Source organism: Bubalus bubalis, chromosome 1, assembly GCF_019923935.1.
Source record: "Bubalus bubalis isolate 160015118507 breed Murrah chromosome 1, NDDB_SH_1, whole genome shotgun sequence".
NCBI lineage: Eukaryota > Metazoa > Chordata > Mammalia > Artiodactyla > Bovidae > Bubalus > Bubalus bubalis.
The window spans coordinates 187,062,856-187,084,073 of NC_059157.1; the positions used below are offsets into that span (position 1 = coordinate 187,062,856).

Sequence of the window (21,218 nt, forward strand, 5' to 3'; positions counted from 1 at the left end):
ACGACTGAGCGACTTCACTTTCACTTTTCACTTTCATGCATTGGAGAAGGAAATGGCAACCCGCTCCAGTGTTCTTGCCTGGAGAATCCCAGGGACGGGGGAGCCTGGTGGGCTGCCGTCTATGGGGTCGCACAGAGTCGGACACGACTGAAGAGACTTAGCAGCAGCAGCAGCAGCAGCACTCACGCTCCCCAAGCAGAAGGAAGGGCTTTATCTCAGCTTCCATAAACTATTGTATCATTCAAGTCCAAAACATACCAATGAGACCACAACTCAAAACAAAATACAGTACAAATTTATTGACTCCACTCAATCTTAGTTGAGATTTAAGCAAAGTAAACATACAACTGGATACAAAGAAGCGATGGCTTAACATTAGGTAGAATCCTATTTTACTATGAATTTTCAGTCCAAAAAAGCTTATTCCTAAATAAAATTGAACAATGATTTCTGTGCAGAGGCATATGAAACAAAATACACACAGTTATAAAACCACATTTGTTGTTCTTTTAGCAATAAGCATTTATTCAATGAAAATTCTGAAACAGTCTTGGATTAATGTCAAGAAGAAATTATCACTTTTGTAAATTAACCAAGTATAACTTTGTGGAAAATCTGGACAGCACGAATAAATGACTAAAGAGCACTGAATTCAATGCTTTTAAAGATATACAGTAAAATACTTTGGTTCCCAAATGACTGCCTCTAAATGGAATTTTTTAAAAACCTGACATTGACTCATTTTTTCTCCTCCAGAATCTAAAGACAGACCATGAATTTTCTCCAGTCACGTGGCAACGTGACGCCCTGGCGCATACCTGGGAAGCACACCAAAAACTATGCAAACGCCAAACTCCTTAAAGTGCTAAAGCCACAAGAGAAAAAACTATGTGTAAAACTTAAAAAAAGCCAGTGTTAAAGAACTTATTAAAGAATATGTGCTAGCATTATTGAAATCAATAATGCATTTCACAATTATTGCAAAAAACATCAAAGAGACTTCAGAAATTGATAAACTGACTTGTAACATTCCAATATTAATTAGTGCAATTTATAAAGAAACCTGTTACAAATGACATGTAATTGTTTTTGCAGTAAGAAATGAAAATAATTTTACTTTCTGAAGTTCCAGATTATGGTTGTACACACACACACACACACACACACACACACATACAGAGTTTGAGGGAACAAAGGCCGACTTGGACCAGTCCATTCCTGTCACTCCCTCATTCGACCACAGGGTTGGCCTGAACACACCTCTTTTCTCCACCAAAGGGCACATTTAATCCCGATCTCAGTTACTACTCTTAGCACCCATGGGTGCTGTGTGTGGACCAGATGATCACCGATTAAGTGCTGGGGTTATATTTTTTAAGAGAAGGCTGGGATGATCTGTTCCCAAACAGAAAACCAGGAACCACATCCATCTCACTACAAATGCAGACAACATCACTGTCAAACTGTTGGTTGTATATTTTGACAAAGTTATAAACGCATATTAACCATAACCAGTTCTAAAAGTGAATAGTCTCTTATTCTTTAAATATTTTTACTATAAAAAATGTACAAGATTTGTTACCTCCATTACTTATTTTGATAAAAATCCCCTTTTTGTGGTGTTCCTCCCTCCCCCCAAATGAAGAAAACGATCAGATAACAAGTTTTCAGATTAACAAAGAATATATTAAAACATCTGACATTCTTTCCACAATTGCATAAAAATGCAGGCATCCTGAATAAGTACAAAGGAGTAAGGACCTTTCTACACTTCCCAAAATTAATCAGAAAAAAAAAGATTTTCAAGAATATCTTTCCTAGCTAACGCATTTCAGTATGAAAAGACCAACTTGCCTTATACCAAGTATTTGCCCATTGGCTGAGTTAAACATTCTTAAAAAAACACTTTACTGCATAAAGCAATTTATCTTTCATTATTTTACATCTTAAGATTTAAAATAGTCAAATGAGAGGAAGCCTATTTTTCTGACCACCAAAATAAACTCTTCCAAGCCTAATGCTTTTAAGGTACAGTATAAAAAGTAATAGAAAAACCAGAACTGCATTATAAATGTTTTTGGTTCAAAATTTTATTTGAAAACTTATGTTCCTTGCCTAGACAAAAATGTGGACAAGACAAAACACTGGCAATTTTTAAAATCTAACAGATATGCAGAGCCTATATTAGATCAAAAATATTTTTTTTTTTACTAATTAATGTTATTAAAAAATCTTCAAAAATGTAGCATAAAGGTTCAAGTCCTGGGATACTGAGTTTACAATGCCAAGATCCCATGTATCAGGGAATTATCCACCCAGCCTCCAGCAGCCATAAATAAGCATTACTCTGAAGGGAACTGTCTTCTTTTGAAGTGATAGCTACCAGGGTGTTCTGAGTAAGAAATACCACATTATGCAGGGAATGAATTCAACAAACAATAAACCTATCCTAATGTTTCACAGAAAACCACATGCTCTTGCTGCCTTTAAAACGCATAGATTTGTTCAAGGAAATCTAAAGATGGTGATAATCAATAATGGCAACAATTTTATTTTCTCCATCAAATTTAAGAACAAAAATAGGAAGTAACCATATTTGGGGACTTTTGATAGTTTCCAAATGAAAAAATAAAAGGCAAAATTTCACATGTAGTTTCTACAGTGTACAAAGTCAATTAGAACTTTATAAAAATGCTTGTGTTTCCATAAAAAAGAAAGAATCTGTTTCCTACTATTGGTATGGAATGCAGGTTATGAGACTATGAACAGACTTCTGCCAGAGGACCAGTTTAAGTACTCGGTAGAGTATTTCTCAGTCACAGTAGTTGATTTTCTTATCTGAAAGAAGAGCTTGCAAAAAAATTAATAAACTTGGAGGCTTTACCATCAAGGTCCATCATTACTTTGAACGAATTTAGGGGTTTCGACAATATTCCTACTTCTATGTATCTCACTTCCCCACCCCTGCCAATGAAATAAAATTCTTTTCCTTTTTAAACATCCCAATGAACTCTGGATTATACCAACTCAAAGGCTTTAAATTATAACTTACACAAAATAGGAAAACAAAAAAAGAAGCCCAAGTGCTATGGGCCAAAATAAGTAGCAGAAACTAACTGTGGACCCTTGAGAGTACTTTCATACATATTTATGAAATATTCAGCAGTGCCTTAAAGAAGGATGGTTTCACTATGGACATTTTACCACTGTAAACTCCAAAAACTCTTAACAGAAATCACAATACAAAGAGGCAGGAAAACTGATGACTGTACAGGTTGTTCTTGAAAAGGGTGTGGAGACTGCGGTGTGGCTCCTCCCTCTGCTTCAAGTCTCTGAAAGTGAACAGTAATTCGGGATTTAGAGCAGCTGCACTCACTCTGGGGGGTGTAAGTACACGTCCTGACCTTACCTGTTATACTCACGTTAAATTCAAAATTTGTGCCGTATGCTAACTGTCCCCATTACACGCAGTTTCAATCTGTGGTGGCACAAACCAGGAGAAGCAAACCTGCACAGCCCCTCGATGCTGGTCTGAATTCAGGGCCCTGGTGGGTGCTCTGACCACCACGCCCACCACCACCAAAGCTTTGGAAACCAAGGTGGAGGGCTTCCAGAAATCTCCATGCTTTCCTTTCCTGAGTCTTCCATCACTAATTATATGAAATGACCCAAGAGCAAGTTTTTTGTTATTTTATATAAACCTAACTATTACTATTGCTGATTTAAATCTCACGATTTTCATACAAAAAAGGTTCTAAATAACCACAAAATACCAAATATTTATTTTTATCAAGTGTCAGGATATCTTATTAAAGTTGAGGTTTATCTTTTTTTTTTTATTGCTGAAGTACTCTAGGATCTTAATACTGCAAACTACTCCACTTTGTTCTGATATGTTTGGACTTGAGAACATGGCTAAGATGTACAAACTTAGGTTTCTTCATAGAATCTAAAGAAGAAATACTTTCATAGTGTTTCAATAACTGAAAATCAGTAAGAGAAAACCAAACCACCTCAAGTAGATTATACTGACACCATGGGATGAGGAACCATGCAAACAACCAAGAACAAACTTCCACATTAATAAAGGCATTACTGAAGGTCCAGAAGCACAGGGCTTTTGGGAGTTTTCCTAGGTTGAGTAAGGACATTTCTCATTAATATCAGTTTACCTCAAACTTATTATATTCAAGCATAATAATTTGCAACCTTTATTATTCTTTTTTAAAAAATATTTTGTTTCTTATGACACAGTTCACGATTCGGGCTGAAGTCTGGAGACCGGAGCTTGTCTCCAGGGCTGAGAAGTCTTTTAGTTGTGGGTCTGCTCGTGGCTCCAGAGGCTGAAGGCCGTCTTGAATGTCCTGTGGCAGAGCTTACACATGAACTGTCTTTTAAAAGTGATGGCGGAGAGAGGGGGCGCGTGGTAGAACAGCGTGTCTGACTCTCGGGGCGCGAACAGCTTGTCGGCGGTGGGAGTGGGGGTTTCGGGCAGGCCTGTGGGGCTGTCGGGCTCCAGGGGCTGGATCTTGGGCAGCGGTGGGGGCAGCGGGGGCGGCGACGGGGAGCCGGTGGGGCCCGGGCCAGCCTCAGGTTCCCGGTGCGCAGGGTCCTCAGAGGCCTGGGCCATGTGGGACTGGAAGTGGCTCCAGAGCCGGAAGTTGGTGCGGAAAGCCTTGTTGCAGACGTGGCAGATGAAGGGCTTCACGGAGCACAGCAGCTCCTGGTGCCGCTCCAGCTGCTTAGGTGCCGGGAAGGTCTTGCCGCACTTCTCGCAGGGCCACAGGTCCTTGGGGGCCGCGCCGGCTTCGGGCGCCTCCTCCTCGGCATCCTCCGGCGGCTCCTCTTTGACCTGGATCTTCAGCGGCTTGGAGAGGCTGAGGTCCTCGGGGAGGCAGGTGGAGTCTTCGGAGTCAAAGTTCACAGGCTCAGAGCCGCGGCCGCCCCCCGTGGGGTCGTCTTTGGCGGCAGTGGCCGCAGGGTCGGCTCGGCCAGGCTCGGGCAGGACAGGGGGCCGGGCAGGGCCGGTGGCCTCGCCGTTTAGGTCAGGCCGGGGTGGGGAGGTGCCGGCGGCCGGGGCCATGCTGTTCTGATTGTGCACTTCCACCTGGTGCCGCCAGATGCTGAAGGCCGACTTGAAGGTGCGCATGCACTCCAGGCACGTGAGCTTGCGGAACTCGCACTTGCCCTCGTGCTCGCGCTTGAGCTCGGGCGAGAAGAACCTGAGGCTGCAGTAGGGGCACACCGTAGCAGTGCGGCACAGGCGCTCGTGGTTGCCTTGCTCTAGGAGAGAAGAGAGCTTGGCGTTACAGAGGCGGCACAGATAGAGCTCCGGGCCGCCCGCTGCGCCCCCGGGGGCCGCGCGCTCCCTGGGCCGCGCGGCCCTGGCAGCCCCAAGGGCCTTCTCCCCCGGGTGCATCTTCACATGCTGCTTGAGCTGGGAGAGGAAGCGGTAGGCCTTCCCGCAGGCCGTGCACACATAGGCGCCCTTGGCCCGGGAGCGCAGGCCCCGCTTGAGGACCTGCGCTGGGGAGCCGCCAGGGCCCTGGAAGCCCGGCCGGCCACGCCGCAGCTTCAGGATCAGCGCCTTCTTGATCTCCCGCTCTCGCACAATATCAATAAGCTTCCTCTGGAACTTCTCGTCCAGGACAGCGTGGGAGCTGGCGGCCGGAGCCGGATTTTTCACCACACCGTGCTGTGTCTGGCAGTGCGTCCACACTTTGAAGTTCGTGTGAAAGCGCTTGTGGCAGATGTCGCAGGCGTACGGCTTCTCGGGGTTGTGGTACATGTTCACGTGCCGGTGCAGGCCCGCCGTGGATCTAAAGATTTTAAGGCAATGTTTGCATTTAAACTTTTTGTTTGGTCTCGTGCCCTCCAACTCACCGAATTCGTCTTTGTTTAAGTCAGAGCCTGGGAAGTCGGCCCGGAGGGCAGATGGGCTCGAGCCCTCCTCGCGGGGGTCTCCCGAGCCCGGGGAGCCTGGGCTCTCAGCCTTGGGCTGCTTGGCCGGCAGCCTCCTGTCGGTCTGGAACCGCCTCTTGGCTGGGAGTCTGCTGGGGTCTTTCCGGTCGTCTTCTGTCTGTAGCGCCAGGTCTCTCGTGGCGGCCGCGGCATCCCCCACGGTGACGCGAATGATGTCGCATGGCTCCGGGGGGCTGCGCGGCTCGGCCTTGACCCGCACCTCCGGCCCCGGGGCCGCCCCCGGCCGCTCAGCTGGCTGAGAGGCGCTGAAGGACCTGAGGCGGTGAGGCTGCGGGGCAGGGGTCCGGGTGTCGGGGGCCGCCGTCTCGCCCCCATCCTTGGAGGGCGGCCTCTGAGAAGAGAAGGCGCAGAGCACGCTGCCCGCCACATCGCCCGAGCCCGCGCCTGGGGGAGCCTGCAGCTCGGCAGTGGGTGTGTACACGGGGACTTGGCTGTCCATGGACAGCGACCGGCGCAGGAGGCTCTTGACGAGAGGGCCGCTGCGGTCCACACCCTGGGCCCCGGCCGCCGGCGCCCCGGCTGGGATGACCAGCCCCAGCCTAGAGTAATACAGTAGGTTCCGATCCTCACTCGGCCCGCTGCCCCGGCCCGCCTCCTTCAGCAGGAAGGGCGTCTCGGGCGAGCCCCGCAGGGACAGGACGGGCGGCCGCGGGCTCCGCAACGCCAGCTCCACGGCCACGCCTTTGGGGAGCAGGGCGCTGGCGCCTGGCCTTTCGTCCAAGGCCGCCCGGTCCAGCGGGGGCTTCGAAGGTGGTGCCACGGCCCGCTTGGCCAAGCCGCCCCGGCTTGGCTCCTCCGAAGGCCCGGCGAGCTCGGGCGGCCTCGCCAGAACCGCGGGGCCATCTTTCGGCCAGCTTTTTTCAGCTGGCGCCACGTGGTGTGGGGGCTCTGTGGGTTTTGGGCCGGGGGGCTTACTGGCGTTTGCCTTGACCGCGATGCTGGCGGAGGGCCGGGGAGGGTGGCTCAGCTCAGGGGTGTTCTGACTCCCGGCTTTCCCAGGGGCTTCGTTCCTGCTCTGACAAACGATGACGCTTCTCTTTTGAGAACTGTTCTCCTCGTCCTCGGTGAAAGTCTTCTTTCTGTTGGGACACGTGGGAAAGGGGGCCTGGGGCGTCTTGGAGGCGATATTGGTCAGGAAGGAGATGCCCAGGCTATAGCCGAGCTCCTGCACGGCAGCCAGGCTGCTCTTCTCCACGAACAGAGACGAAGAATAGATGTAGTTCAGCACATTGTCGAAAGCATCTGGCTCACAGAAGTCCAGCTGGAATACAGTCTGTGCCTCGTTCTCCTTGTTGGTGAACAAGCTCTGGAAGTATTCACTGCTGGCAGCCAGGACGTTTTTATGAGCTCGGAACTTCTGGTCACCCACGATCAGGAGCGCGTCACACAGCTGCCCTTTGAGCCGCTCCTCGTTGAGGGCACTGAGGAGAGAGATGGCGTGTGCTGGGTTGATGTAGTGCAGCAGCCCCTCCATGTTCGGCCTTATCTGAAAGACAGATAAAGTCACTGTGAACAAGGCCGTGCGACGCTCCCCCAGGTGAGGGCTCCTCAAGGGCAGGGAACAGCGGCTGTCTTCTCACCGGTGTCAATATTTAGCAGACTGTGGCCTGACAAAAACTTTCTGGATGAACAATCTTATTTAAATAACACAGAAAATACAAAGAAACAAGTATCACAGCTTAAGTAGGTCATCGATCATTAAAACTGATGAACTTGAGGAACTAAGTCTCTGTAACAAGCATTTCATACCATTAAAAAGGCACCTAGAACTTGGCAGGTATGTAGAGAAGCAATATTTGAAAACAAGGTTTATTATTTAGGGCCCTTATGCATTTGATGCTTAATTCTATTCCTTATTAGATCAAAGTATGTAGTACCAAACCCTATAAAGTCCACAATGCTTAAAGGAAACAGTTTTATTACTGGATATGATTAAACACAATGTGAATTAACAATAGGCTGTAGAGGTTGCAAAAAACAGATAAGAATTTAGAAAGAGAGAAATCATTTAACTAATTACTATCGCATCAAAGTGTTTTTAAAAAGTTAGAAATATTATACAGAAAAGTTTCTTTACTTTCTTATGCTGAACACCATGTAATCCTAATACTAATTCTTACCAAATTACACTTTCAACAATAACACAATGGAAAGTTTAGCCTGGAGCTAAACTTAATTATACTAATTCTAAACCTAAAGGGGTCTGACTTGAGATTTCACCAAGACTCTTCAAGTCTGTAGGTGAGATCTCAGGGCCTAGTGGCTGGGTGCTGGCTCCACCCTTGTAGTCAACTAGTACCTGGGATCATCAGGTCCCTCACATGAGGCGGTAACAACTGTGCCCTCCTTTAGGGCTGCTCGGGAAAATTAAATGAGCCTGTATCTCATACCTGGTAAGGATTTGACAAACATGCCATTAATTTTCACAAATTGCAGGGTTACTAGACATTTAATTCAGAATAAAAGTGTCTAGATTAACTCCTGATGAAGATGAAGCCATTTCACACAGAGACGATGCTTGACTCTCCAAATCTTTCTCTCACGCAGCTGCTGCCGTAACATCTCATCTCTTTGGGCTGGTTTTACAATGCCATCTCTTCTTTAAAATACTTAAGACAGGTATTTTTAATATAAAATGGATTCAGAGTAACTAAGATTGTTCAGAGAGTCTTACCATTCTCTAGAGGACAAACTATCCATACACAGACAAGGCACCCAGCACACCTGCAGGTTCTCCTCCAGCTTCAAAGGATCAGCTTTTGCTGGCTACCCAGCCTCTGGTCAACAGTTGGCCAACAGCCTCTTAGTATCCCTCTAGAGACACCAAGGGAACATTTCATGCAAAGATGGGCTCAATAAAGGACAGAAATGGTAGGGACCTAACAGAAGTTGAAGATATTAAGAAGAGATGGCAAAAATACACAGAAGAACTACACAAAAAAGATCTTCATGACCCAGATAACTACAGTGGTGTGATCACTCACCTAGAGCCAGACATCCTGGAATGCGAAGTTAAGTGGGCCTTAGAAAGCATCATTAAGAACAAAGCTAGTGGAGGTGATGGAATTCCAGATGAGCTATTTCAGATCCTGAAACATGATGCTGTTAAAGCGCTGCACTCAATATGCCAGCAAATTTGGAAAACTCAGCAGTGGCTACAGGACTGGAAAAGGTTAGTTTTCATTCCAATCCCAAAGAAAGGCAATGCCAAAGAATGCTCAAACTACCACACAATTGCACTCATTTCAGATGGCTAGCAAAGTAATGCTCAAAATTCTCCAAGCCAGGCTTCAACAGTTCGTGAACAGAGGACTTCCAGATGTTCAAGCTGGATTTAGAAAAGGCAGAGGAACCAGAGATCAAATTACCAACATCCATTGGATCATGGAAAAAGCAAGGGAGTTCCAAAAAAAAAATCTACTTCTGCTTTATTGACTATGCCAAAGCCTTTGACTGTAAGGATCACAACAAACTGTGGAAAAATCTGAAAGAAATGGGAATAACAGACCACCATACCTGCCTCTTGAGAAACCTATATGCAGGTCAGGAAGCAACAGTTAGAACTGGACATGGAACAACAGACTGGTTCCAAAGAGGAAAAGGAGTACATCAAGGCTGTATATTGTCACCGTGCTTATTTGACTTATATGCAGAGTACATCATGAGAAATGCTGGGCTGGATGAAGCACAAGCTGGAATCAAGATTGCGGGCAGAAATATCAATAATCTCAGATATGCAGATGACACCACCCTTATGGCAGAAAGCAAAGAAGAACCAAAGAGCCTCTTGATGAAAGTGAAAGAGGAGAGTGAAAAAGTTGCTTAAAGCTCAACAGTCAAAAAACTAAGATCATAACATCTGGTCCCATCACTTCATGGCAAATAGATGGGGAAACAGTGGAAACAGGGACAAACTTTATTTTCTTGGGCTCCAAAATCACTGCAGGTGGTGACTGCAGCCATAAAATTAAAAGACACTTGCTCCTTGGAAGAAAAGCTATGACAAACCTAGACAGTGTATTAAAAAGCAGAGACATTACTTTGCCCACAAAGGTCCATCTAGTCAAAGCTATGGTTTTTCCAGTAGTCATGTACAGATGTAAGAGTTGGACTATAAAGAAAGCTGAGCACTAAAGAACTGATGCTTTTGAACTGTGGTGTTGGAGATGACTCTTAAGAGTCCCTTGGACTGCAAGGAAGTCAAACCAGTCAATCCTAAAGGAAATCAGTCCTGAATATTCATTGGAAGTACTGAAGCCGAAACTCCAATACTTTGGCCTCCTGATGTGCAGAAGTGACTCACTGGAAAAGACCCTGATGCTGGGAAAGACTGAAGGCAGGAGGAGGAGGGGAAGGGGACAACAGAGGATGAGATTGTTGAATGGCATCACCGACTTGATGGACATGAGTTTGAGCAAGATCCGGGAGTTGGTGATGGACAGGGAAGCCTGGTGTGCTGTTGTGCATGGGGGTCACAAAGTGTCGGACACAATTAAGTGACCAAATTGACAGCCTCTGTGGTCTTCGGCAGAAGCCACAGAGGCTGCCACCTGGAGTGACCAGTGTCTGGTGGCCCCAGGTCTCCCTCCCTGCTGCCCTGGCTCCCTGCTGTGGTGCTGACTCGACCTGACTGACAGAGGCAAGGCTCTGCTTCCAGGGACGAAGCTCGGAGCCTGTAGCTTGTACACAGACAACTGCCTCGGTCAACCTGCGCTGAGTTGCTGTTCAGTTTTGCCTGGCATCGTTTCATCTTGATGGTGAATGCCCGAGTGCCCGAGAGACACATTTTCCCTTCTTTTTTGTGACAGCCATTTGAGTTTCTTCCTTAATCTTACTACACTGTACTCACGCATCTAATTATGTGCAAAGAAATCCGCCATCATTTACAGAGGTCAGCAGAGAAAAAAAAATAAGCTTATAAATGCCACACTCATAACTCAGCTGCATTCTGAGCACTATTTTTAGTGCAAATAATTTTTGAGACAGCTAGTTCAGATGTTGCCCCAGGGACAGAGAGGCTCAGGAGATGCAAAATCAAAAGTCTGGACAAGTACTTTCCAAAAGGGTTCCTTAAAATCAATTTAAAATTGATGTAGTCGCCCCTCAGTATCCACAGAGGACTGGTTCCAGGCCCTACAGACACCAAAAACCCACAGACACTCAAGTTCCTATAAAAATGGTGCAGTATTTGCATATAACCTATGCACATCCCCCCAAACACTTTAAATCATCTCTGGATGCTTACATCAATGATACATAACATGATGTAAATGATACTTACATAGTTGCTGGTGAGCAGCAAACTCAAGTTTTGCTGGATTTTTTCCTTTTTGAATATTTTCCATCTGTAGTTGATTGAGTCCATGGATGTGAACCCCATGGATATGGAGGACTGACTGTACAATACACTCCTTCCTGTGGCTCAGAGTTAATACAGTTTAAAGGTCAGTGCTCTGGATCCCCTAGAGGAGGGCATGGCCACTTACTCCAGTGTTCCTGCCTGGAGAATCTCAATGGACAGGGGAGCCTGGTGGGCTACAGTCCACGGGGTTGCAAAGAGTTGGTCATGACTGAGCAACTAAGCACAGCACAGCTCTAGGCTAATGCTCTAGAGCTTTCTGAGCCTCAGTTTTCCCACCTAAAGTAACAATAGTATTAATAATGTTACCGTGAGAATTAAAAGAGAAAACCATAATTGCTACCATTTATTTAGGACTTATAGCACACTACAGACAGCACGAGGAACTTCACATATCATTCACTTACTCACTCCCTCAACAAAACAACATTTGAGGAGGCCTGGAAGACACATGGATGGGCCATGAGGATCACCAAGGGCGGAGCACACTGGCAGAGGGAAGACAAGGTGACAGCAGGGCTGGAGCAGAGCTGAGGGGGCTGTGGCCGAGGATGCTGGAGGAGCGCGGGGAGGTATCGTGCAGGGCTGGGTGCACCACTGGAAGGACTGCACTTTTTACTAGGGCAGCTGCTGGAAGATTCTGAGCAGAGGAATGACAACCATCTGAATTTTGTTTCAAAAAGATTCCACTGGTTATGCTGCAAAGTATGGAGCACAGGAGAGGCTGCAAGCTGGGAAGCCAGCTGAGAGTCCACTGCAGGGATACATGCCAGATAGGATGGTGCCTAGACTCGGGTGGCAGGAGTGGACGTAAAGATAACCATTAGAACTTCTGAAGGATTGACTGCACAAGATAGGAAAGGGAGGAGATAAAGATGTCGCCAGAACTGGAAGGATGTCCTTACCTGAGATGAAGTTGGACAGAAAAATTGGTGCAGAATTTTTTTTGGAATTCATTTAGATATTCTAAACATGCACAGGAACCTGGTCGTTTAATGGACCCTTCTGGGCACCCTTTCCTGCTCCACTTTCCCTACAACCCTTCCTGTGCTTTCTGCGATCACGTCCCAGATAAACATCTACATCTGAATCCATGTCTCAGGGTCTGCTTCTGGGGGAACCCAAACAAAGAAATCAAGGGACTGTGTGAAGACGAAACCAAGTGAAATGTTCTGCGTCCCTGGACAGGAAGCAGTGCTGACCCACACACCATCTGCTTCCTACTCCTACATTTTCTCACTTTTAATTGTTCAGAAAAGTTTCCTTCTTTCTCTCCCTTCCAATTATCATGACCTGTATCTCTGTTCTAAGTAACTGCTTCTAATCCCTAAACCACAGGCTTCTATACTCCTTGGATAAAACAGGGAATTAGGGAAAAGTAAGTCACTGAGAGCTGGGTTGTTAAGAGGAATAGTCACTGTCCAGGAAAATTATTTGGAATTGAAATCTATTCATTTAACTCTGCTGCTAAGTCACTTCTTGTGTCCAACTCTGTGCGACCCCATAGACGGCAGCCCAACAGGCCCCCCCGTACCTGGGATTCTCCAGGCAAGAACACTGGAGTGGGTTGCCATTTCCTTCTCCAATGCATGAAAGTGAAAAGTGAAAGTGAAGTCGCTCAGTCATGTCCAACCCTTAGCGAACCCATGGACTGCAGCCTATCAGGCTTCTCCATGCATGGGATTTTGCAGGCAAGAGTACTGGAGTGGGGTGCCATTGCCTTCTCCGATTTATTTAACTCTAGCCATCATTTACAATTATCAATGAGAGCCCTGCTTAAAAAGCAGCTGCTGCTGCTGCTAAGTCGCTTCAGTCATGTCCGACTCTGTGCGACCCCACAGACGGCAGCCCATCAGGCTTCCCTGTCCCTGGGATTCTCCAGGCAAGAACACTGGAGTGGGTTGCCATTTCCTTCTCCAACGCATGAAAGTGAAAAGTGAAAGTGAAGTTGCTCAGTCGTGTCCAACTCTTCGCAACCCCATGGACTGCAGCCCACCAGGCTCCTCCATCCATGGGATTTTCTAGGCAAAAGCAGCTAAATGTGTCCAAACCCGACAACTAGAGCAGAACTCCTCCAGGTGCTGGTTTTCCACTCCATTCCCTAGACACTGATCAGACATGAGTGACAGCTGATATCTGAGGGTTTACTCTGCTGTAAATATACTACTGTAAACATCTTTTGTGTTTACATTATTAAACTCATTATTTACACCAACCCAAGGAGGCTGTACTATTTGATCACCATTTTACAGGTGAGAAAACCAAGGCACACGAGGTTAGGTACCTTGCTCAAGTCTGCACAGACAGTGAGGAGCAGAGCAGAACTCTCACCAGATGACCTGGCTCCAGAGGCCATCTCCACCCACATACCACCCTACCTCTAGTTCCCTGTCTTAGTTCTCACATAAACATCTGAAATAGGCACTGCCATCATCCCTGTCTCACCCATCAGGGAACCCAGACACCAAGAGTCGGGGGCAGTGTGCCGGTCACCCACTCAGCTGACAGTGGGGCTGGGAGCCTGGCCCCAGGGCCTGCACTCTTAGTCATCATACTGCACGCTCCTCATGGATGGCCGCCTGTCTAGTGTGTGCTAGAACTGGCCAGACAGGGAGGCTGCCAGTCTGACAAGCATGGTCCTGCCTTCCTCTCAGCCTTGCGTGGGAACAGGACAAGTCGATCCCTCACACACTCCAGTGTGTAGGCGCAGGTGGCAGGGTGCAGAGGTGCAGATGGGAGCAGAGGTGAGACACTGGGTCCAGGTGAGAGGAAGGTCGGGGAGGCATTCCACAACAGAAGTTTCCTGGAGAAGCTGAAGTCAGAAAACGTGGGAGGCAGGAAGGATGGGTGGAGGACATGTCAAGGACAGGAGCAGTGTCCAATACACAGAGACAAGACCAAGTGCCTGAGGGAGCAAAAGACACATGTAGGGGAGTGCAGGTGATGAGGCTGCGGAGTGGGTGGAGGCATGAGGCCCTGGGAGCATCAGTAAGGCCCCTCCAGGGTCACTGGAGGACAGTGACCCCTCCCATCGTCTTCAGGAGACAGACCAAGGGTTCTGGGTGCTAGGGGTGAGAGGGGCACGCAGGCACAGCAGCGCAGACTCCTCACTGTCTTGCAGAAGCCCTTGCTGTCACCTTTCCACTCAATCATCAAAGCTTAACAATGGAGCCCCTTCCTGGTCTAGCGGCAAACAATGATCACTGTGGACTTTAGTGCTTTCATGACATGGTAGATATACTTATTGAGCCTAAGAACTTTATTAAAAATATAAAATGATACACTAAGAATGCAGGCAACAACAGGGATCATGACTACTGAGTGTCATGAGATAATCAAGATTAGGGTGATAATCACAGCCTCGGTGGCTGGTGGATATGCAGGCTGAACTCTCAAAACCACCTGCCTTTTCAGCTCTTTGGCCTCAGATAAGGCTAGTTTTGGTGCCAGAGGTACTTCCTCCTTCATAACCCTGCTGACTTATCAAGCCCTAATCTCTCAGTATGTTTTAACTGTGGACACACAGGGCATCCTGGGTCCGATGGCTCTGATGTGGACACGCGCTGTGACTCGGCCCCTGCCTCCCACTGCTCGTGTCCGGAGTCCCCGTCAGGAGTGCCCGCCACTGCTGCAGTCACAGGGGAAACGCTGGCACTCTTACAAGAACAGTGGGTTCAACAGGGAAGAAGAGGTCCCTTCCCCATGGAAAAAGCTGAGAGGAAATCCCCCAGGAAAACCAGATTCTGAAGCAGGGCTGGCTTGCTTACCACTCGGATCCTTGAACAGAAATCTTCCCAAACTCTGCCTGAATTTTCTATTTCATGTTGTTTCCTGGTATTTCAAAATGAGGGAATCTTTACAGTTAACACTCCATGGCAGTCACTACAGCTCCATGGGAAAGACTTTCATAGTCATCTACTTGTCTCAAATCCTGGCTTTGCCACCTATTAGGTATCTAACCTTGTAAAGATCACTCGACCTGAGTACAAGTTTCCTTAATTCGTTCAATGAGACTAACGGCTGCCCACCCTACGGGATTCTTATGAAGGACAACAAACACAGTATGTCTACAAGTTTCTGGTACATACAGTATTTCCTGTCTGCAAGCTGGCACTTGACTTCATCCTTCTCTTCCTTTCCTGAAAGTTTCCACAGTAGGAAAGACACATAAGGATACAAAAAGTGCTATGAGAAGAATGATTTCAGCAAGCAGTTGACTTGGCCCAGGGGTGGGAGGGTCCATGAGTGAATGCTGGGGATGTGAGTACAGATGGGGGCTCCGTGCTCACTGGATGGTTATGTTACCACAGACTCCGCTCTTCACTGATTGTAGACATTTCCCAGAAACATGCATCTAACAGTGCCAGGGCTTCAAAATCCCAGAAGCCCCTGGGCTGAAGTTCCAACTCCCTAGAAAAGCTTCAGTGCTCCTCACAACTGGATTCCAGAAAACTACTTCATACCATCACCTCAAAGTCCTCCAGGACCGTGTGCTAAGACGGAGAATCCATAACTTAATATAAGTTAATTCAACGCAAATAATTCCCTCTTTATACCAACTGCAGGAAGCTAAGATTTTTAAGGAGATGGAGGAAGGGTAGGCACTTTTGGACTATAGAACATTCTGGGGCTATAAACAAAAGCAAAGCAGAGCTAACACTCAGATAAAAGGAAACCGGGAGGTGGATGAGGACTGGGAGATGAGGAGGGGCCACATAACCTCACACCAACCAGCTTCCAAGTTCTGGAGACTAACACCCAGACTGGCATCAGAGCTAAAGGTACACTGCAAATCAAATTTGCTCCTAGACCAGCCCATAAAACCCTTGCTACCAGTTCTGTAGGGAAATATCTCTTTACATCCAAAACATTAATGTGAAACTGAACTCTGGGCACACGATGCTTTGGAATATTGGGTATTTCTTATATAGTTCTACAAAGCAAACAGAAAAACAAAGCACCTACATTTGACTCTGGAATATAAACACACACACTGTTCACCCCCACAGCCTTACCTCTGGGTTCAGCCCTGACTCTCCTTGATTTCACTGTGAGATGGTGACAGGAAGTCGGCTCTGAGGTGAGGTCTAATCATGGCTCACTAGGAGATAATGCAGACATCCAGACACCATCGACAGCTCCTCGGATTTCAAAGCGGGCCTGGCTGATCTGACCCTTGGAGAGCAATGATGTCACTGCCTTGGGTCCCATTTCCCACATGCTCAGTCTCCCTAGAGAGGGTCTGATCTGGTCTAAGGGTGTGCGCTTGGCCACGACCAGGAGAAGGCACCTCGGCGACTTAAAGCAGCCTCCTGCTTGGTGCTGGCCGCTGGGCAGCCAGTTCTCCTTGCACTGGAGCGCGCCATCCTGAGTGGTCTGTCGGGCCTCACTCAGGGCTGGCTAAGCCTGGTAGGAAACTCTTTTGGAAAATGGGCTCAGAACAATGAAGGCAGAACTGAGCGGAGCCGGTGCATCTCAGTCACAGCCTGAAAAGGCAGCCCGCAGTGCCCACGATCCAGACTCCTGCAGTTACCCTGGTTTTCATCCTTCCTGGCCCCATTCTTCGTTTTTTCCTTCACTCTCAAGAACAACCCTCCACTTTTAAAGTCAATTTCTTTTTCTATTTAAGCTGATCTGTCAGTTTCTGCTCTTGTTACAAAAGGACCCTAACATATTTTCAAGTGGTATTAGGTTCTTCCCATCATGCCCTCCAAATCCACCTTTTATTAATACTGCTGCCAGACTGGCTTCTTAAAACAAAGCTCTGATCATTCCCTGGATGTGTGCATTAAGCATTACTATCATTAATTCAGCTTATTTACTGAGCTCCTATTATGTGCAAGGCGCAATTAGACATTAGGAATACAGAGGTGCATAAGACAGACAAGGCCCCCACTTTCTTGTGGGATAAATCAGACAGTGAACAAGGAAACAAAGAAGGTAACTCTGACTGTTAAGAGCTACAAGGAAATAAACAGGGTGCTAGGACTTGGGGGAGAAACCAGGGTTCGCAGAAGATGGTCAGGAAATGCCTTGACGTCACGGCTTAGCTGACACCTAAGACCTCAGTAAAAAAATGATGAAAACAATGGCTCTCCATAGGGTAAAATGCAAAATTTTAAAAACATGGACTTCAGGGTTCTATCAATCTGGTTTCAAACTACTTTTTAAATTCTCTTTGCTTTAGTTGTGATAACTTCCTGCTTCAGATACTTTGTCTCTGAGACACGACCTGCAGGTCTCACCTCTTCTGTTACCCAACTTGCAATGTCCCAGACCTCCTCTAATCCCTCCCCCAACACTGCTCAGCTGAAGCTCACTCACTCTTCCAAGCTCTCAGCTCAAGGCCCGTTTCCTCCATTAAGCCTTTAGTCATGGGCTGGACTGTCCCACAAGGTCTAACCCCAGCACCTCAAAATGTAAGTGGATATGGAGACAGGGTCCCCTAAGACATCAGAAGTTACAACGAATCCTTAAGGGTGGGCCCTAAGGTCCCCCCAAATGAGGTGGTGTTTCTGTAAGAGGTGGGGATAAGGACACAGACACAGAGAGAGACTTTGTAAATACAGAGAAGATGACCATCCACAAGCTGAGCAGAGAGGCCTCAGGAGAAATCGACGCTGCCAAAGCCTTCATCTTGGACTTCGAGGCTCCAGAATGGTGTTCAACGCCCCTGGTCTGTGGTGCTCTGTTATGGCCGCCCTAGATCACTACACTATACACACCTTCCTGGACCACTGCTGTCTGCATCGAGCAAACACCTTTCAACTCCAGTATTATTCCACAGTGTTTCTTCAGTGCCGCGCACTGTTAGCTGTCTGTTCCCCCAGCAGAACTGGAAGCTATTTAAGGGCTAAGACTCTATTTAATGTCTTTTGACACTCTTCACAATGCCCAAAACGGTATCTTACATAGCAATAAATATTTGTTGATTTTTCTGGACTCTGACACTCTAATTAGATGCAGGAGTAGAAACTGTGCCTTTTATTTGTTTTCTTAAAGCAGAGCTAGTCCCATCAGTGCCCTTTAGAATACTGTATCGATTTTTCTATTGCTCCCTAGATAAAACCCAACCAAACTCTCCAAACTGGCACACAAGAGTCTTCATATTGTGATCACAGTTCACCTCCCCACCCCTACTGGACAGCATGCAGGTGAGCATTTACCCTACCCGCCGTCTTTCTTACCTTTCCTTCACTGGTAGAACTTCTACAGAAAGATCCAAATGTCATTGCCTCTGCAAAACTCCACAGATGGCTCCTGGCCAGGAGCTCAGCCACCTAAACCACCACAGCACCTCATCTCTTCTTCAGTAACATTGCTATTTTAAGTTACCTGCCTCCACATCTACCCCCTCATGAGAGTCCATGAAAGGAAGAATCCTTGTTTTTAGCTGTGTATTCCTAACGCTTCATGCAGGTCCAACAAATGCCTCCTGGACAAAGAGCGAAACCATCAGGAAGGCTCGAGACCTGGGCTTGGCCAAGAGAGTTGCAGGTGGCAGCTATCTTTGCTTTTGGTATGAGTGGTTGTGGCCCTAAATCCCATTGGCCAATGACTCCTAACTCTGTACTCCTGCTTAGACTTCTCAGGACTCTTCCATTACAGGATATGCCCCTTGTCCAGTACCGTACCTATGATCCTGACTCTGACCCCCATATCTGCTGGTCTTCACATATTCCATTTAGTTTGGTATGCTGCCAACCAGTAGGTCTCTCAAACTAGAAACCTCTTCTCTTTCCTTTCTAGCCAGTGACCCAGCCTGTCAAGCCCTGCTCATAAACAGCTCTAGAGTCTGCTCTCCTCAACCCCACTGACATTGCGGCCAACTGAAATGGTTCCTCAGTCATCTCCCGCTAACCCAGACACTCTCTCAATAACTTGGCCCCTCTTCTGTTAAACACCTAATATGCCCTGCCGTAAACTATCTTAAGTTCCTCAAAGGTGGGGGCCATAGCCTTTCCAACTTCTATTTCCACAGAATGAAGCACATTAAACGCGGGATAGTGTTAATAGGAAGAATAAATTAAACCTCAAGGTATATTTAAGTAAACCAGTGCCCCAAATTTCTACTTTATTTTTTAACATCGATAATTAGCGATTCTCAAATTCAATGTAACGACTATTACTCATTAAGGTGGATGAAGAATTTAACTCCAAGCATCGGAGGGTAAAAGGTCTCGAAAATAACCGTCAAGGAGAAATCTAAAATGGATTAACCCACTTTCTTCCAAACAAGGAACCAGTACACAAGGCAGGCTCCGTCTGGATGACTCAGGGTCAGCGTTATGAACACTCATGGACTCTGCTGAACATGCTGGTGCCCTCAGATGCTAGTCGTGAGCCGCTCCTGACCTTCGGCACGAAGACCCCTAGGCTGCTAGACCGTGCGGGGTCTGGTTAACGCCTCCCCCACCTCCCACTGACAGGCCATCCCGCTGGAGAACCTGTCTCTAAAATCACCCCGCCCGCTAACGTGCTGCTCCAGGGGCTTCTTCCAGAAGCAAGGCAGTGCTGCGGGCTGAGTGCGCACCAACCGGAGTGAAGGGCCAGGGCCGCGGAGCGTTCCTGCGGTCAAGGGAATGCTCTTCTGTAGTGGGTCAGTGAACTTGCTCCAACTGAGGGGGTCTGGGCGATGAGAGAAAATATGTCGGGGACTCCGGCAGAGGAGATCTCTGGGGCGGGGTCTCCAGCGCGACAGTCGGGAGTCAACTCCCCCTTCCCTACCCCAACCCCGCAGGTTGCGGACCAGAGTTTTCTCGACTGGGGGCGGGGGAGATCCGCATTCCAGCAGGGACGCTCGCGACCAGCGGTGGAAAGTCGGGGAACCGGGTCCTCCCGGAGGGGTCGGTCGGGGGACGGGGCGGGGAGAGCAGTCTACTTGGGTCAGTGGTTGGATGTGCCGCTGGCCGCCAGGCGGGGCTCGAGGGGGCAGTGGGACGGAGGTGCGGGCCGCGGCAGGTGCGGGTTCCCCCGCACCCTAGCTTCCGCGTACGCTCGCGCACCCTGGCGAACACCGGCCGGCTTCCACGCCTGCCCGGCATGGAGCACGCGCCCTCGGCCGGAAGGTACCCCAACCGTCCGGCGCAGGGGAGCCCGGCTCGGCGAGGGAAGCCCAGTGAGGGATGGAGCGTGCGCAATGGCGAGGGCGAGGCCAAGTGCGGGCAAAGAGCATGCGCAGTGTGAAGGCACAATCGGCTACGTGGGAGCCTGGGGCATGCTCGGTGAGAGCCGGGCCCGGCGCACGCGCAGAAGCGCTCAGAACCCGCAACCCGCTGGCGGAGAGAAAAAGGAGGAGAGAGATCACCTCAGAGTTACGTCAGGAAAGGCCGCGTTTTGCGGGGAGGCTATGGCCTCCCACGGGCCCCGCAGTTCCCCTGGGGCGAGGGGCGTGACAGTTACTCACCGGTCTTCAGCCCCGAGGCAGACGCCAGGCCCCTTTCCGCTCACACTCGGCTCGCGCGCGCCGCAGCCGCCGCTGCCGCTGTGATTCCATCCATCTTGAATTTGACGTCATCCCACACCAGAGATGAGGTCATCGCAGGCAGCGCTCGTCACGTGCGCGGCGCTATGATTGGCCACCGGGCCGCGGCGGGGGGCGGGGCGAGGGAGGTGCGCAGAGCCGGGGGCTGGGCGAGGGCGGGCCTGACGGCCGCCGGGTCACCGCCACCGCTGCTGCCGCTGCCGCGTCCTCCCGCGCGCGCCTTCCGCTCGAGGTTCTTCCTCCTCCCGCGCCGCCCGCGCCCGCGTCCTCTCCCGACCCTAGGCGGGGTGCGCGTGCCCCATGGGCGGCCCTGAGGGGAGGCGGCAGCGAAGGCTACAGGGGCGCGCATCGCGAGGGCGCACAAGAGGCGGCCCGGTGGGCTTGGCGCCGCCG

The 21,218-nt window shown here is 48.6% G+C and overlaps 1 protein-coding gene across 3 annotated transcripts; it reads right to left on the minus strand.

Annotated features, from left to right (window-relative positions):
• Positions 1-273: 273 nt before the first annotated feature.
• On the minus strand, positions 274-20,888 carry ZBTB21 (zinc finger and BTB domain containing 21). Of its 3 annotated transcripts, XM_044947354.2 has the most exons (3): positions 18,529-20,734; positions 5,884-7,468; positions 274-5,283 (listed from the first exon to the last, which is right to left on the minus strand). In XM_044947354.2, exons 1-3 carry the CDS (start codon positions 18,571-18,573, stop codon positions 4,313-4,315), a joined length of 2,601 nt encoding a protein of 866 aa, XP_044803289.2. In that variant the 5' UTR covers positions 18,574-20,734; the 3' UTR covers positions 274-4,312. The 3 variants fall into 3 exon arrangements, with proteins under 3 accessions (XP_044803289.2, XP_006071594.1, XP_044803283.2); XM_006071532.4 differs by lacking the exon at positions 18,529-20,734 and adding an exon at positions 20,748-20,888 and having other exon boundaries at positions 274-7,468; XM_044947348.2 differs by having other exon boundaries at positions 274-7,468; positions 18,529-20,735.
• Positions 20,889-21,218: the final 330 nt, after the last annotated feature.